The 16567-nt window shown below is 40.7% G+C and overlaps 1 protein-coding gene across 4 annotated transcripts in view; it reads left to right on the top strand.

Moving 5' to 3' along the window:
* Positions 1–16567, top strand: part of TRAF3IP2 (TRAF3 interacting protein 2) — a 45197-nt gene that overhangs the window by 5047 nt on the left and 23583 nt on the right. For all 4 annotated transcript variants that reach the window (XM_081346665.1, XM_081346663.1, XM_081346666.1 and 1 more), the window contains 7 exons: positions 919–986; positions 1480–2235; positions 3264–3453; positions 8511–8707; positions 10664–10752; positions 11735–11803; positions 13549–13665. In XM_081346665.1, the coding sequence (XP_081202791.1) occupies positions 971–986; positions 1480–2235; positions 3264–3453; positions 8511–8707; positions 10664–10752; positions 11735–11803; positions 13549–13665 (1434 nt within the window). In that variant the 5' untranslated portion in view covers positions 919–970. The remainder of the gene's footprint in view (positions 1–918; positions 987–1479; positions 2236–3263; positions 3454–8510; positions 8708–10663; positions 10753–11734; positions 11804–13548; positions 13666–16567) is intronic.

Raw genomic sequence — 16567 nt, 5'->3', positions numbered from 1 at the left:
ATAGCTTCTCAAACCTCATTGATTATTATGATATCACAGAAGCTTACTGATTCTGATCAAAAAATGCATGTGTAATTTTGAAGTTGGGAACTCGATGATGAATATTTTAGCCATACATCACAACAAGCTTAGATACAATTGAATTGAATTAAATACTTTATTTGACAAAGTGCAGAAGCTCTCAGTGTGCATACAAAGCAACAGAATAATGATAATAATCATAATAATACCAATAAGAGGGGGGAGAAAAGAAGATAATTGGAAGGATAAATAATACTACGGCCATACTACATGAGTAAATACAGTCAGACATTAGACAGCATTGTGAGAACTGGATGTTCTGCAGTGATGGCGTGAGGGAAAAAGCTGTTCCCGTGTCTAGTTGTTTTGACCTGCAACGCCCTATAGTGCCGCCCAGCTCTACCAAAACAACTCAGATAATATTTTTTTAATGTTTCCTTGACATAAATACAAAAGCATCATTGACTGAAGATGAGTTGACTAATATTTATTTATTTATTGTATTCTTATCCCGTCTTTATTACTTTATAGGTAATTAAAGGCAGTGAACATTCCCCACAGTCCTTCCTCTTCCTATTGTGCTTCCCAAGCATCTGAAGAACTCTAAAGTGAAGAAAAGTGTTTTATTTGTTGACTACTGGTTTATTTAAATATTTATCACATAATCTATATCCATAGATCTCAGAGCATGATATCATTAATCAAAAGCAATAAGGCATAAAACAAGCATTGGTTAAATGGGATCCCATATGTCTTCCTTCAGCCATTTCAATGAGTGGAAATTTGGAAATGAGCATATTATTATGGAAATAAATCTTTTTCCTATCTTCTCTGTGAATGATGATCATAATTGTTTATTTCTGTTGTGATTTGTATTTTCTTCTTTTTACTCTCTAGCTACCACTTGCACTTGGTATCTATTTCCATAGATTTCCTACAAAAGATTGAAATGACATCCTTACAAGGTTAGTGTTTTGTTTCGCCACTTTGCAAAGCCTTTTTATTCAGACCGAACCAGCGCCAATAAAACAGATCATGGTTGTCTATGTGAATTATGCCAAATGCGTTAGAAAATTTTAGACTTTCACAAACCTTTGGGGAAGGTTTTGCCAGCTCAGTTCCCTCCACTGATTGACTAAGTCCTAAGGATTGGGTGGAAAGCAAAAAGAACTGTGGTAAAGAGAGCAATCAAAGCTGACTATGGCAGTCTAAATTTTTTCAGGCACCTAGGCAGGTGTTTGTCAAGTCAGGAATCTCTTTAAAGTATTTCCATAAGATTCCCAATTATGTAATAAAATTCAACCAATCCCAACTTTACCTTATCTTCCAGAAGTGTTGCTTTCATTTCTCAGATTTCCCATTTTATTGCTGGGAGCACATCTGAATTAGATATGAAGTACTTTTATGCAGAGTAAATAATAAAAAAAATTGTACTGTATATATTTTTTTCCACTTTAGGTGCTGCAATGGGTCGAAGTATGCCAGTTGAAGTGGATGAAACTATTGACTGGTCTCCATTTCCAGAACATTTACTGAAAGAGGCATTGGACCCTTCTGCAGAAATTACAAATAACTCAATGCCTATGGGATCTTATCCATCTCAAATGTCTCATCCAATGAATGGGCAGCTAGGATTCTATAAGCACCTTGATCGTGTCAATTATAATAATGGCATACTAGAAACTGATGGCCACAGTCTTCCACAAGACACCTATGATTCTAGAAGTGGGCAATTTCCTGGCCCATCCAGCAACTCCGCAGATCATTCAGAATGTAATCATTTGCCTCAACACAAAACAAACCAGCTCTTGAGGTCTCAACCATCCACTGATTCTCCTGACATCGGGCACAGTTCTAGTAATTTGCAAAGAAGTTCATCTGAAATATCCCAGCATTCACTTGCTGAAAGTCAGGAAAAGGCAACGCCAAACTGGCAGCACGATAATAGGGTGCCAGTAGACCTAAGGACAGAAGATGCAGGATATGATTCTCAGCCTCAGGATCCTCTGGGCATTGGACAAGCTGAGCTTCTCTTGTCCTTTACTTCTGCTTTGAACCTACACGACCTTCCAAAGCCTCTGATGTCTAGAGAATATCCACAGATGGACTCTCAGTCATACCCTTTATTTCCACAGATGCCCCATCTTTATATTTCACCAGAAGCTCAGTGGCGTCCAAGATACTACAATCGTAATATGTACTGCCAGAATCCCTGTAAGCTCATTAGTCATAAATGGTTTTTCCATTGCCACACATACATTGACTGTATTTGCGTAAAGTGGTGGTCCTACTGGCTAGGTCTGTGCCATATTAACCTGTAATATTGTAGTTTATTGGGCTTTGGTTTCATATGTTGTATGAATTCATTATGGCAGCCTTAATCAAGTGATTCCACCCAACAGATTATTCAATAAGCTAGAATTAAGAAAACAATCACACATTAGTGTGATGTTACCATTATCTAATGCCGTGCATAATTTAATGAATAGCAGAGGGATACTGTGCTTGCAGGAATCCCAAGCACTTCTTCCAAATTGGTTTTGAAGCGTGTGCAGCCTTAGTGAGTTGCATGTGGAGTTTAGTCAATAAAATGTGAATAAATAAAACCATGTCTTGGTGTAATGAATGCATCCAGTTTGGCCATACAAGTCATCTTTGACTTATGACAGGGGTGTCAAACTGCCAGCCCACAAGCCAGACACGTCACATGGAAGCCGCGCCCACCCCATTGCCGGCAATGGCAAAACTGTCCTGATGCGTTGCACGTTGTCACATGATGTGAGTTTGACATGTCTGACTTACGACCACAAATGAGCCCCAAATGTTTGTTGCTAAGTGAGACCATTTTAAGTGAATTTTGCCTCTTTCCAACCTTTCTTGCCACATTTGTTAAGGGAATCCCTGCAGTTGTTGTTAGTAACCTGGTTAAGTGAATCTGGCTTTCCCATTGATTTTGCTTGTCAGAAGGTTGCGAAAGGTGATCATGTGACCGCAGGGCACTGTAACTGTCATAAATGTGAGTCAGTTGCTAAGTGTCTGAATTTTGATCCCGTGACCATGAGGATGCTGCAACAATTGTATGTGTGAGAAATGGTCAGAAGTCCTTTTTTCCGTGCTATTGTAACTTCGGTCACTAAATGAACCGTTATAAGTCGAGAATTGTCTGTATCATCTATTTACCTGCTATGGAAAGGAGTCTCATTTATACAATGGCCTGAATTTTTATTTCCTGTTATGCTTAGATGGGCAAGCCCCCTATCAACATTTGGCACGTTCACCTCAAGTGCAGCTTCTTCTTCCTGGCCCTGGTGCGAGAGTCATCCGCCCTGCTCAGCAAATAATCCCGCATTATTCTAGTCCATATGGACCTAAGTGTCATGAAGGAAGGCTGCTTGAGGGGGAAAGCTCTTCCGAAGGACTTCAGAGATTTCAGTAAGTATCTTCCAAGCTTGGAGCTTATTTCATTTTTTCCCCCAGGCAAAGCTAATTGTGATTGTTTTAGCATCATATTTGTGTGAACGGTATGCTAATCTTTGCCTGGATGACATCAACACATGTATTGCCATTTCACCTGCCATCTCATTTGCTCTTATAATCAAGGCTGATGGCTAAGTATATGCAAATGGGTTCTATTTCTGGTTATTGTGAACCAGAATTTCAAACTACTGACTTAGTCATTATTTGTTCCAAATTTAATCAAGAATGGCTGCTTCAGATTCAGACAAGCTTAAATTTACTAAGCCACTGACTTAAAGAGAACACTAGAAATGGGACATTAGAAAAATCATTTGACAATAGTTAAGTAATGTGGATTTGGCCATTTCATTGCTAGTGACTTACAGCATCACTTGGCCATGATTGATGGGATATAAAGACTGTCATTGCTGTTATTTTGACACATTGGATGATTCTTGAAGAAACAATGTCGTTAATAGAGAAATTACCTTAGCGTTTCATCTAAAGGTTCTGAGTGAAAGTGCAAACCTTTTGTATTTCTCTAAACTTTTCACTTCCAGAGTATTGTAATTTATTGCCGTGAGATCATCTACAAAATGTATATAAACCTAAAGTAATTTAAAACCTCCCTAATAATTTCACTGAGGCAAATTGAGTGGTCTTCCCAGGCTGAATTGCCTTGTTGATATGAATCTCTGCTGCTTCTGACAAGCCTCTGATTTCTGGCAGGAAAACAAAATCTTATGTACTTTGATTCAGTAATTTTATGTCTTTCTCCTTGTTCATCTCGTTAGCTTCCAGTTTTTCTAGATATAGTGCTTTCTCTTTTCTTGCCTCTTTGGATTATTCACCCAGAGTTAGCCTCTATCTAGTAACCGTATCTATGAAGAGTCACTAACTTATGGGATAAGTCAACCAGCCATAACAAAGCATAGGAGGGTTTGGAGTTAAAAGTGGGTGAAGTTTGCAGCAATGTAGAATTGCATATACCATCTTGTCATCTTTTATGAAATTAGTTGGAAGGCCACGTGACCACTGAGAGCTGCAGGTTATTCAGTCTGGAAATAGATTGTCCTTCAACACAGACAATTCAACTTGCATAGTAAGGATGTATGTCTGCATGCCCACATATTGTATGTTACTGCTTCTCCTCTGGGGGCCAAGTCTATTTGAAATGAATGAGGCCATGCAATGCAGGTAGTGACTAACATACATGTGTTTCCTGCTCCAACCCGTAATGGAGCTTTGACATCGCCTTTTGATTTACAATTCCCTGTTCACAAAGGATTGGCTGCTACAGTCACCCTGACTTCAGGATTGATTGAAATCACAGAACTGTTTTTATCCCACAGGAAGAGGAGATCTCAGATTCCTATCAAATGCTTCAGGATTTCTCTTTAATTTTTAAGATATTAAACAGAACAAAATAAATAATTGAAATTTTTTTAAAAAGTAAAAAATGCTAGTGACCGACCTCTTAAAATCCTGATGGCGTTTTCAAGAGCTTGGATACACTTGGCATACAGAAAGTATACTTTAAGAAGTATTGATATGAATTCCTCCAATCCTTATGTTGAGCAACAAGCCGTTGAACTAATTACCGTGTTTTGCTGAAAATAAGACCTATCCCAAAAATAAGCTGTAGCTTGATTTTTACACATGCGCCTAATATAAGCCCTAACCCTAACCCAAAATAAACCCTAGTTTTGGGGCCAGGCACATAGATAAAAATCAAGCTAGGGCGGAGATAGGGGTGTGGAGCTGCCCCACACGGCCTGCACCCCTGCTTACCTTAGGACTGCTGCAGCCAGGCCTCCCACGCCCTGACACCCATCGTGCTGGTGCTTGAGTTCTGTGGCCGCATGCCACGTGGTGCATCGTGCCAATGTTCCTGCTCGTGGCAGGACGCCGCATGGCTTGTCGTGGCAATTGTGCTGCCGCCACCACTCATAGCAAGGCACCGAGTGGCTCATCACGGTGATTGTGCCACTGCTGCCGCTGGCGGCTGGAGGCCGCAATGCGCCACATGGCCACCTGCCGTGAGCAGCGGCACTGGTACGATGCGCCACATGGCATGCGGCCGCAAGTGGCCACAGAACAACTCAAGCAGTGGCACGACAGGTGTGAGGGCATGGGAGGCTGCAGCGGTCCTAAGGTAAGCAGGTAAGACAGCCCCCGAAAATAAGACCTGGTACCTCTTTTGGAGGCAAAAAAAAATATAAGACCGGATCTTATTTTCAGGGAAACATGGTAGGACTTTAGCTTGCAGGATTGCACTGTCACTGAGCATCTTCAGTACTGGCAGGCCCCAAGTACAAATGGTGGCAGACTTGTCTAAATCCGGTCCACCCCGATTCTGTTTCAACAAATAGGAGAAAGCTCAATTCATTTCTTTTGCATTTTAAAACAAAAGGAGCTTGCTTCCGGTGGCGACGCGACGCCGAAGACAGCCGTTTTCGGGCTGCCCGCTCCGCAGCTGTGTTTTTCCATGTAAACAGCGCCGATCAGCTGTTTAGATGGATTTGAAGCCCCCTCCTCGGGAGAAGAGGAGGGGGTGAGGCCCCAGGTAGGGGTTGAGCTCTCCGGGGCCGCCTGAGCTGAGAGTTTGGGTGGCTGAAGGATTGAGCCCCCCCGAAGCCTGGGTTGCTCCGAGCTGCGCAGCGCCCCTGCTCCAGGATTTATGGAGCAGAGCCAGGCGTTAGCAACCACCCCTGCCAAAAGGAAATACTTTTGATTATCAAGATGCAGGCAGAGCGGTACAGGAGGTCAAGGTGATGTGGACTCTTATCTTTACTCTCTAGCTCAATGGATTTTATAGCTTTAAAGTGAAAGTGCGCAATAAGTGAAAGTGGGGGAAGATGGCGGCTAAAACTTCTAAAGCTCTTCGGAGTGCGGGGTCTTCCCTGGTGCAACAGACCTCATTGCAAGCTTTACTTCCTCCTGCACCTCCTCCGGCATTGACGCTTAAGGATTTACAAGATGCTCTTGGAAAGCATTCACAATTGATGTCTGACATGATGGATGAAAAGCTGAAAAAGTTGGAGGAGAAAATGGAGGAGAAAATGGAGAAATTGGAGAAGAAGATGGAAGAGAAGTTTAGAGCAATGAGGGTGGACATGTTGTCTATGATTGAATCTGTAGCTGAATGTGTGCAACAGCTGGATGTAAAAGTGAAGGATCTCAGTCAAAAGAACTCTATATTAGAAGCAAAGGTATTAGAAAATGAAAATATAAGGGATAAAATGGACGGAGAATTGAGCCTTGCTCAGTACAGTATCATCAGATGCAGTATGCTATTAGAATCAGGGGTTTAAAGGAGAACTGTAAAGAAGATTTAAAGCAGCTGATTTCTGAGGCTTTGGAAGGGGTATTGGGCCAGCCAGCATCTGAAATTGAGGGAAATATGGACAAAATTTTTCGTGTAAATTCATGGATTGCAAGACAAAGGAAGTTACCCAGAGATGTGGTGGTCTATTTTACAAAGAGAGTAATTAGAGATGAAGTCATTCAAGCTGCTTATGATACTAAACTGGTAGTGGCTGAGCAAGAAGTCTTGGTTTTAAAAGAGATTCCTCCGAAGATTTTAAGGAGAAGGAAAGATTTTGCATTTTTAGTACAGGAACTTAAGAAATGTGATATTAAGTTTAGATGGGAGATTCCAGTTGGACTGGTGGTGACGCATGAAGGTAAAAGACATCGTCTGGTTACTGTGGCCCAGGCACGTGATTTTTATAGCAATGTGTTAAAAGCAACCCCCCTATCATTTTTGGAAGCTGTAAAGGGATACGGCGAGGGAAAGCTTCAAGATGTTGCAGACAGACAGATAGAGGACAATGGTGTTGGAGGGGATCAAGATACAGTTTCATCGGATGTTGCAGGAGGCCAGAGGAAGACGCGTGCCGCCCTAAGAAGAGCGAGACGAGAGCAAGAGCAAGACCAGCAGATAGTTATGGAATCTCCAAAGTGTACTTACAGTGAAGATGTGGGAGGGGCGCGGTCCAAAGAAGTTTTGGGGGTCATGACAGACGTGCTCCAAAAGTTTTGGGGCGTTAAGATTGCTGATTAAATTTTTAAATTAGAATCTTAATGGATTAAATTTATCATAGAGGAGAAAGAAAGTTTTTTTTAATATTTAACACAATTTAAGATGGATGTTATTTGCTTGTTAGAAAAGTATATTAGGGTTATGGACTAAAAGTATGTGTTGAACTAAGAATGGGTATGCAAGCTCCTAACTAACAACAAGTTGTCTTACAGACTGCTTAAACCTTTTTTTTTTTTACTCTTTTTATTTGAACTCAAGGATGACTTGGAACTGCGAGACATTTGGTGTGATACATGCAAGAATTATTTTTGATTATGGTTTAGTTTGGTTGGAGATTATTAAGGTTAATAGATAGGCGCTTTTGGCGCGTAACTGAGAATCTGTTTAGAAATTAGAGAAAGGTTGGAGAATGTAAATAGTAGGTGAAAGTTTTTTTTCTTTTTTTTTCTTTCTTTTTTTTGAAATTAATATGAATAAGGACTGGGATTAAGAAAATCTATTCTGAGTAAAGCTCTTTTTCTGTTTTTCTCTTTTTCTTTTTTACTTTATTTGTAATATTAATATTGTTTGTATTCATTTTACATGAGCTAGAGGGAGATAGAATTAATAGTTTATTGCTGATAACATAGGGGTGCTTATGTTTGTTTTTTGATTTTATACCCTGTATTTAGCTCTGGGAAGTCGGGGGGGGGGGGAGGAGGGAATGGGGGGAAGGGATAGGGAGGGTTGGGTGGGGGTGGGGGAGGGGGGATTAAAGTCAAAATGTATTGTAAAACTTTTTAAATAAAAATAAAAATAAAACAAAAGGAGCTTGTGGGTAGGGGAACGCTAAATCTTCCCTGGCTTATAAATGCAGTTTTTCCTTCCTTCCTCTGAACACAGAGAATCTTTATGCCTTTATTATTAAGAAAGGACACCAAACATATATTCATAATCATTAGATTTGAACATTTTCAGAATTTACAGCCGTTTTTCTTTCTCTTCTCAGTGACCGGTTTCAGAAGCAGATGCTTGATAATAACACACCATTCAAAATATATGGTGCCCACGAGGGCATAGAGAGAGTTCCTTTTGATTCCATGGCTCAGTCTGGCAGCATGTCCACCCCTGGGGCTATCCCAAGACCCCTGAATAATTCTGCAGCTAGAGGGACACTGAGGACCAGCAACTTGCCTGAAGAGCTACGTAAGTTTCTGCTGTTTCCTGTTTGTTAGTTCTGTATATATTTACAGTATGTGCTGGAAATAAATAAGGATCATCGCCCCCCCCCCTAACGTGTATCACATACCATTTTTGCATGATTGAGTTCTACTGATTAAGAGATTTCTAGAGCTATATTAATAAAAAGCTTGAAAGAACATTCCTATAAATCTTTCTGATTTATATAGCTAGCCTACTCAGCACGTAACTCTGGGGGACTCTGTGTTTGCAAAGTGAAAAGAAAAACACCTAAAGATACCGAACAGAATTAAAAACACAAACAGGGAGAAAGTTTTAAAAAGCTGAAGGAAAACAGTCTTTTTGAAGAATTTATCTTGTTGCTTCTTCTCCTGTAAAAAGAGGCCCAAGTACAGTTTCTTCCTACATAAATAGGAACCAGCTAGTTGGAGGATGCATTCAATACACTGGGCATTAAAGTTTGGACTAATCTACAAAGCCAATATAGATATTTCTGGAGCAAAAAATTGAACTCCTTAAAAGGGAGGCTGTACTGGTCAGTGACAAGTTCTGATCCTTCACTTACTCTACCTCTTAATTTATTTAGTAAGGTTCCGGCTAAGACTAGCAGAGTCATTGGTTATCAGAAAAGTGTGACAGTGGTAGCTTTAGCAATGTTTCTTGTAGTTTAGGATAATGTGCATAATTCTTTATATCTGAAGAGGTTAGTGGCCAATATTTCATTTGCATTTGAGTGGATTAATTTCATCACCACCATGCATGGCTTTCAAAGGTCTTCGCATAAGTGAGACAGGCGTTCTCTGCAAATTTTGATAGAATTTGATCTGTTCTCCGACACTCCATTTGGAGAAAATAAATTTATAAATTTTCCCGTGCAAGAACATACATTCAGCATAATGCAGTCTGCACACGGCTGTCTGCGCCTGTCAGGGCCCACTTCAGAACTTCATCCCAAGAAAGCAGAACTCATGGAAGCGATTTCTTCCAAAAGGAACTTTCATTAGGAGAAGTTGATAGCAGGCATACTAGACAGGATCTGAGGATTTCCCACGCAGATCGATATGTTAAAGTGTCCCAAGCAAAACCCACCCCATAGTTCGGACGGTTCAAATCAGCCAATCCCCAGGTGTTAAGTCCTTCGTGGGAAAGGGGAGATAACATCAGGCCGTCTCCGATTGTAGCAGTGATGTTTATGCGGCTCTTCGCACCTTCTCCTGGGAGCGCGGAGATAAACCAGTTGCCGGAGGTTACATTCCTTTCTTCCTCCCCCCTCTGCTAGTTGACATCAAGCAAGAAGAAAGTTCACAGAGAAATAATGCAGGAAAGCAAAGTGTTACATTGCAGCAATAGAGGAAGTCAAGGCAATAACCCACAAGCACTCCCCCCTCCCCTCCAGGAGTATGGCAGAACCCAGGAAGAGAGTGACAATTGGGTCAGGGTAGAAAGAATAGATGAGGAGCTGGAGGAGGGGAGAAAAGAAATATGGGATCTATAGGTATGGGTTCTGACAGCACCACTGCATGGTAGTGGTGCATGCAGCTATACCTTCTAGGTAGTTTTCAAGATCAGCCCTGTGTAGAATGCCTTGCAATAGTCCACTTGTAAGGTGGCCAAGGCATTAGTGACTGTTTGGAGAATCTCCTGGTCCAGGAAAGGATGAAATTGATGCACTAGATCAGGGGTGTCAAGCTCGATCACATCGCGGGCCATATATTGGGATGGTTTTTGCCCTTGTGGAGCCGGGTTGGGTGTGGCCTGCATGGGCTGCATCTGGCCCATGGACTGCATGTTTGATATGCCTGCACTAGATGTACTTGTGCAAAGGGCCTCTTGCCACCTGCTCTGCAGCGTATCATCTTGCAGCTACTCATGGTAGGCTGCCTTTGTGAATTCTTTGGAATTCAGAACTAGTTTGTTTCAAAGCACACCTGTTTTATTTATTGATAATGTCACTTCTCCTAGGTAAAGTCTTTATAACCTATTCTGTGGATGCAGCTGTGGAGGTCATGAAACTTGTGAACTTTTTATTTGTAAATGGATTTCAGACTGCGGTAGGTACTTTATTTTGGAAGCCTGAATCACTGCAAAGAGAAAAAAGTGAGAATATCTGAAGAGAGGCAATTCTAAATTCAAAGTGGTATTGTTTGTTTTTAATGTGCCTGTCTGCACATTATATTTTATAATGAATATTATATAAAAGAGACAGAAAATTCATTTAAGTAATACATATAAATGTGAATTTAAACAGGATGTATTGGGTGGAAATGATGTTTTGGAATTGTAACTTATTTCTAAAAGGTTTATCCAGCAGCACCCTGCATGTGTGAACAACATTCACAGGTGTTGACTTCAATATTAGTAGGAACAGACCTACTTTCACGTCAAGAATTTCCGTTTACATTTTATTCTTCCATGACAGTAACTTCATGAACATCTTCCTCTAAGACTGAGTGAAACATACTCTGAAGTGGTAGACACCAATTAATGATGTGAAATGGCGGAAGCTGGCCTGGTATTTTGCAATCTATGCACACAAGAAATTTGACTTACTCTAACATGAACAAAGGAGGGCCATTTTCTGGGACTCCTAAAGATCCTGGTTGGGTCAAAACAGTCTGTAGTATTTTAACATGATGCTCATAGTTTTGGCAAAATGTGTTGTGCGAATGTGAGCACTGTGGTTTGTAAACCATGGCTTATGGCAGGCGAGTATAACCTTTGGGGCAGATGAGGTCACCACTGGGATGGCACAGGTGCAAAGTGGGCAAGGCCTTATCGCACAAGTGTGTGTGTGTATTTTTTTCCAGGGTGCATTGAGTTAACTTAACCAATTTCTCCACTAAGATATGAACTGTAAAAATGTTATAGTGATTTTTTAAAAAATTGACAGTATTGTTGGGTTAGGTACATTTGCATTAAAAGCTTTTTAAATCCAACTGTTTGCAAAGGATGCTAATGTTGAATTAAGGTTAAAGTAGCCTCGTAGAGAGCAGTCAGGGCTAAAGAAATATTAATATTTTCACTTTTTAACAGATTGACATATTTGAGGACACCATTCGAGGAATTGATATTATCAAGTGGATGGAACGTTATCTAAGTGACGTAAGTAATGATAAAATGTAAATCTTGTACTTTTTTCCTGCACTGAATACATAAGGCTTCTTCCTAAGACCCAATGAATTAAAATAGGAACCTGTTCCCCCCTTCCCATGTGGCTTAATTATTAATGTTTTTCCTGCCCTGTCTCCTCCCCTTTCCTCAAATTTAAAATGGAAGCAACTGAGAGAAGAAAGCCTGGCTCTTTTTTTATCGGTAACATTCCTTTGCTGAGCATTTCGAGGAATCTTTCTCTGAGTAATGAACTATCCATCTTGTCTGTATTATGTACAGGAATGTACATGTTCTCTCTCTCTCTCTCTCTCTCTCTCTCTCTCTCTCTCTCTCTCTCTCTCTCTCTCTCTGTGTGTGTGTGTGTGTGTGTGTGTGTGTGTGTGTGTATGAAAAAAACATACATCAAGCACATCAATTAGCTATGCTGTATATTTTGGATTAGATTCAAAGAAACATATGAGCAGCAAGAGAACTTGTTTTACATACTGAATTAACCCATAGTTGGGCATATTTTGCTTTTGACCAAGTAGATCATGTAAACCAAGGCAATTGGGGCTTATTTGATAAACTAAGATTAAACTGTTGCTTAATTCATTATGTGAACCTAGGTTCTGCTCACTTTTAATAATTTGATGAGATAGGTGGGTATGCCTTGAAAAAAATGATTGTGCTGCCCAGAAGAAATCTATCAGTTGCTAGAAATAGCATGCTGGATAGATACTTTTGCACATGTTGGCTTACTATACATGTAAGACTAGATAAGGAAATCATGAACTGTAGATAAAAGGCAGTTTCCAAAGCTTTGTACCTAATGCCTCAACAATTTGCAAGCCAAAGTGAGTGGTAAATCCCCCAAACCAATATCCTACCAGTGTTCAGTGATAAACTAAAGGAAGTTTGTGCTACACTTCCAGTAAGCTTCATACACCTACAAAATTGACACATATACTCCCCAAAGAACAAATCGATAATTTTGGCTTCATCCCCTTATTACATTATTGTCACTTCTACCCCTCAGTGAAGTGAAGATGATAATATAATAAAGCATGCTCTGCCAAGCAGAAAAAGTCATCCAGTCCTGCTGTAAATTTTAGTGCTCCTTCTGATTTCAGATGGGATACAAAGTAATTTTTTTAAAGCCACAGTGTGAATTAGTACAGTGTATGAATCTAGTATTTATGAAAGGACAGGGGTAGGCAACCTTGGCTCTTTTATGACTCGTGGACTTCAGCTCCCAGAATTCCTGAGCCAGCATGTAGAAGGAGAACCTTTGTGATTATGGCTTGTTTGTTTTTAAACCTACCTCCTAAAATAAGTTTTAAATCTTCTTCTCTGGAAAATAAGAGGTGTTTCTCCCACAGCTTCTTAGCTATTCCAAGCTGTGAGAATCAACATTATAAATATGCATTTGTGTGTGTGTGTGTGTGTGTGTTGTACAGTATGCATAATTATGTCCAATTGGATGAGTTGGTGAGCTTTGTGATTCAGCATGGCCAATGCTGAAAAATATTTTCTCTCACTGTTAAATTAAGCTGAGCTTCATGGGAGAGCCAGGAAATCTGGTATGAGGAATTCCAATGTATACTGTACCGTTTCACTGCCAAAAGGAACTGGCTTGTCTTATGCTTCCAGGGAACATCAGATCACGTAAAATTCCAGCTGGCAGATTTCCCAGCTGTTTTTGCCCAACTGTACTGCATTTTATGATTTCACAAAAGTGTTTCTCTTTCTGACAGAAGACAGTAATGATAATCATAGCAATCAGTCCAAAATACAAACAGGATGTTGAAGGGGCTGGATCTCAGCTGGACAAGGACGAGCATGGTTTACATACTAAGTACATTCACAGGATGGTGAGTGAGGACACGTGTTTGCCATTTCAAAAAGAAGTCTTCAGCTTCTTCTTCTGCCAAATAATTGTCGTTTGTGCTGTAGTTAAGCCCTGCTTTGTTCATCATTGTGCCTTGCCACAGATGACTATCATGTGAAGATATCTTATGCCTGCACTGAACATGTGGAACACATAGAGCTGCTACACACACGCACACACACACACATGGCAGACTGTGAAAAATACAAACAGAATTGTATTTTGAGGAATTTTTCTAGCTACACTTTCACATCCACCTGAGCTACTGTGTTCTCTTTCTCTGTGCATTTGATCTTTGTCTCCCTACGGCTTCTCCATTGCCACAGAGACTCAGCTTGACAACACGTTTGAGGATTCTCTCTAGGGTTTCCTCTGATCAGATTGAATAAACTGCAACAGAGCTTCCTGCCTTTCAGCTATAGTAGGAAAGAAATACTATAACATGCTTGTCTAGAAAGCTTCCAGCAGGACAGATTTATCACAGAGTGAGAGCAGACTGACAGGTACAGCTGGAGGAAAGGCATGTTTTAGATCTGCAAAGATAAGCTTCCTTCAGTGGCAGTAATGGGGAAGGAGGCAGAGAAGGCAGGAAAAGCTATTTGGCCCTTTATTAGCAGTGAATATCTTCTGACACAGATTTTAGTCACATATATCTTGATCCTGTTCCATTGCTTTTGATAGAAGTTAGGATTTTCTCACTAGGATCCCTAGGAGCCTTAGCCCTTGTGGTAGTGACAAGCCTGCTGCCAAGATTGTAATGTGTTCTCCTGGCTTCCTTTTGTTGTTGTTAGCTGTGAAGTCATGTCCGATCCATCGCGAACCCATAGACAACGTTCCTCCAGGCCTTCCTGTCCTCTACCATCTTCTAGAGTCCATTTAAGGTCACGCCTACTGCTTCAGTGACTCCATCCAGCCACCTCATTCTCTGTTGCCCCCTTCTTCTCTTGCCCTCAACCTTTCCCAGCATTAGGCTCTTCTCCAGTGAGTCCTTCCTTCTCATTAGGTGGCCAAAGTACTTGAGTTTCAACTTCAGGGTCTGGCCTTCTAAAGAGCAGTCAGGGTTGATCTCCTCTAGGACTGACCGATTTGATCGCCTTGCAGTCCAAGGGACTCGCAGGAGTCTTCTCCAGCACCATAGTTCAAAGGCCTCAATTCTTTGGCACTCAGCCTTTCTTATGGTCCAACTTTCACAGCCATACATTGCAACTGGGAAGACCATAGCCTTGACTATACGCACTTTTGTTTACAGGATGATGTCTCTGCTTTTTAGTGTGCTGTCTAAATTTGCCATGGCTTTCCTCCTGAGGAGCAAGCGTCTTTTAATTTCTTGGCTGCAGTCCCCATCTGCAGTGATCTTGGAGCCCAGGAAAATAAAATCTGTCACTACCTCCATTTCTTCCCCATCTATTTGCCAGGAATTGAGAGGGCCAGATGCCATGATCTTGGTTTTCTTAATGTTAAGTTTTAAGCCAACTTTTGCACTCTCCTTCTTCACCTGCAACAAGAGGCTTTTTAGCTCCTCTTCACTTTCTGCCATTAGAGTTGTATGATCTGCATATCTTAGGTTGTTGATATTTCTCCTGGCAATCTTAATTCCAACTTTTGATTCATCTAGCCCTGCCTTTCTCATGATGTGCTCTGCATATAAGTTAAATAGGCAGGGCGACAGTATACAGCCTTGCCGGACTCCTTTCCCAATTTTGAACCAATCGGTGGTTCTGTGTCCAGTTCTCACTGTTGCTTCTTGACCCGCATATACGTTTCTCAAGAGACAAATAAGATGGTCTGGTACTCCCATCTCTTTAAGAACTTGCCACAGTTTGTTGTGATCCACACAATCAAAGGCTTTAGCATAGTCAATGAAGCAGAAGTAGATGTTTTTCTGGAACTCCCTAGTTTTCTCCATGATCCAGCGTATGTTGGCAATTTGATCTCTAGTTCCTCTGCCTCTTTGAAATCCTGCCTGTACTTCTGGTAGTTCTCGATCCACATACTGCTGGAGTCTAGCTTGTAGGATTTTAAGCATAACTTTACTAGCATGTGAAATGAGTGCAATGATGCGATAGTTTGAACATTCTTTGGCATTGCCTTTCTTTGGAATTGGAATGTAAACTGATCTTTTCCAATCCTGTGGCCACTGTTGAGTTTTCCAAATTTGCTGGCAAATTGAGTGTAGAACTTTTACTGCATCGTCTTTTAAGATTTTGAATAGCTCAGCTTTGTTGTTGCTCAGCTTTCCTAAGACCCACTTCACTTCACATTCTAGGATGTATGGCTCGAGGTCAGTGACCACCTCATCGTGGTTATCAGGGACGTTAAGCTCATTCTTGTATAGTTCTTCTGTGTAATTTTTCCACCTCTTCTTAATCTCTTCTGCCTCTGTTAGGACCCTGCCATTTTGGTTCTTTATCATGCCCATTTTTGCATTAAACGTTCCCTTCATCTCTCCAATTTTCTTGAAGAGATCTCTGGTCCTCCCTATTCTATTGTTTTCTTCTATTTCTTTGCACTTTTCATTTAAGAAGGCATTCTTATATCTTCTACCTATTCTCTGGAATTCTGCATTCAGTTGGGTGTATCTTTCTTTTTCTCCCTTGCCTTTCGCTTTCCTCCTTACCTCAGCTATTTGCAAAGCTTCCACACAGCCATTTTGCGTTCTTGCATTTCTTTTTCTTTAGGATGGTTTTAATTGCTACCTCTTGTACAATGTTGCAAATCTCCGTCCATAGTTCTTCAGGCACTCTGTCTATCAGATCTAATTCCTTAAATCTATTTGTCACCTCTACTGTATATTCATCAGGGATATGATTTAGTTCATACCTGAATGGCCTAGTGCTTTTCCTTACTTTCTTCAGTTTAAGCCTAAATTTTGCAACGAGAATCTC

The sequence above is a fragment of the Vipera berus genome (genome assembly GCF_964194415.1).
Source record: "Vipera berus genome assembly, chromosome: 1".
Lineage (NCBI taxonomy): Eukaryota > Metazoa > Chordata > Lepidosauria > Squamata > Viperidae > Vipera > Vipera berus.
This window is presented reverse-complemented; position numbering and strand designations above follow the sequence as displayed.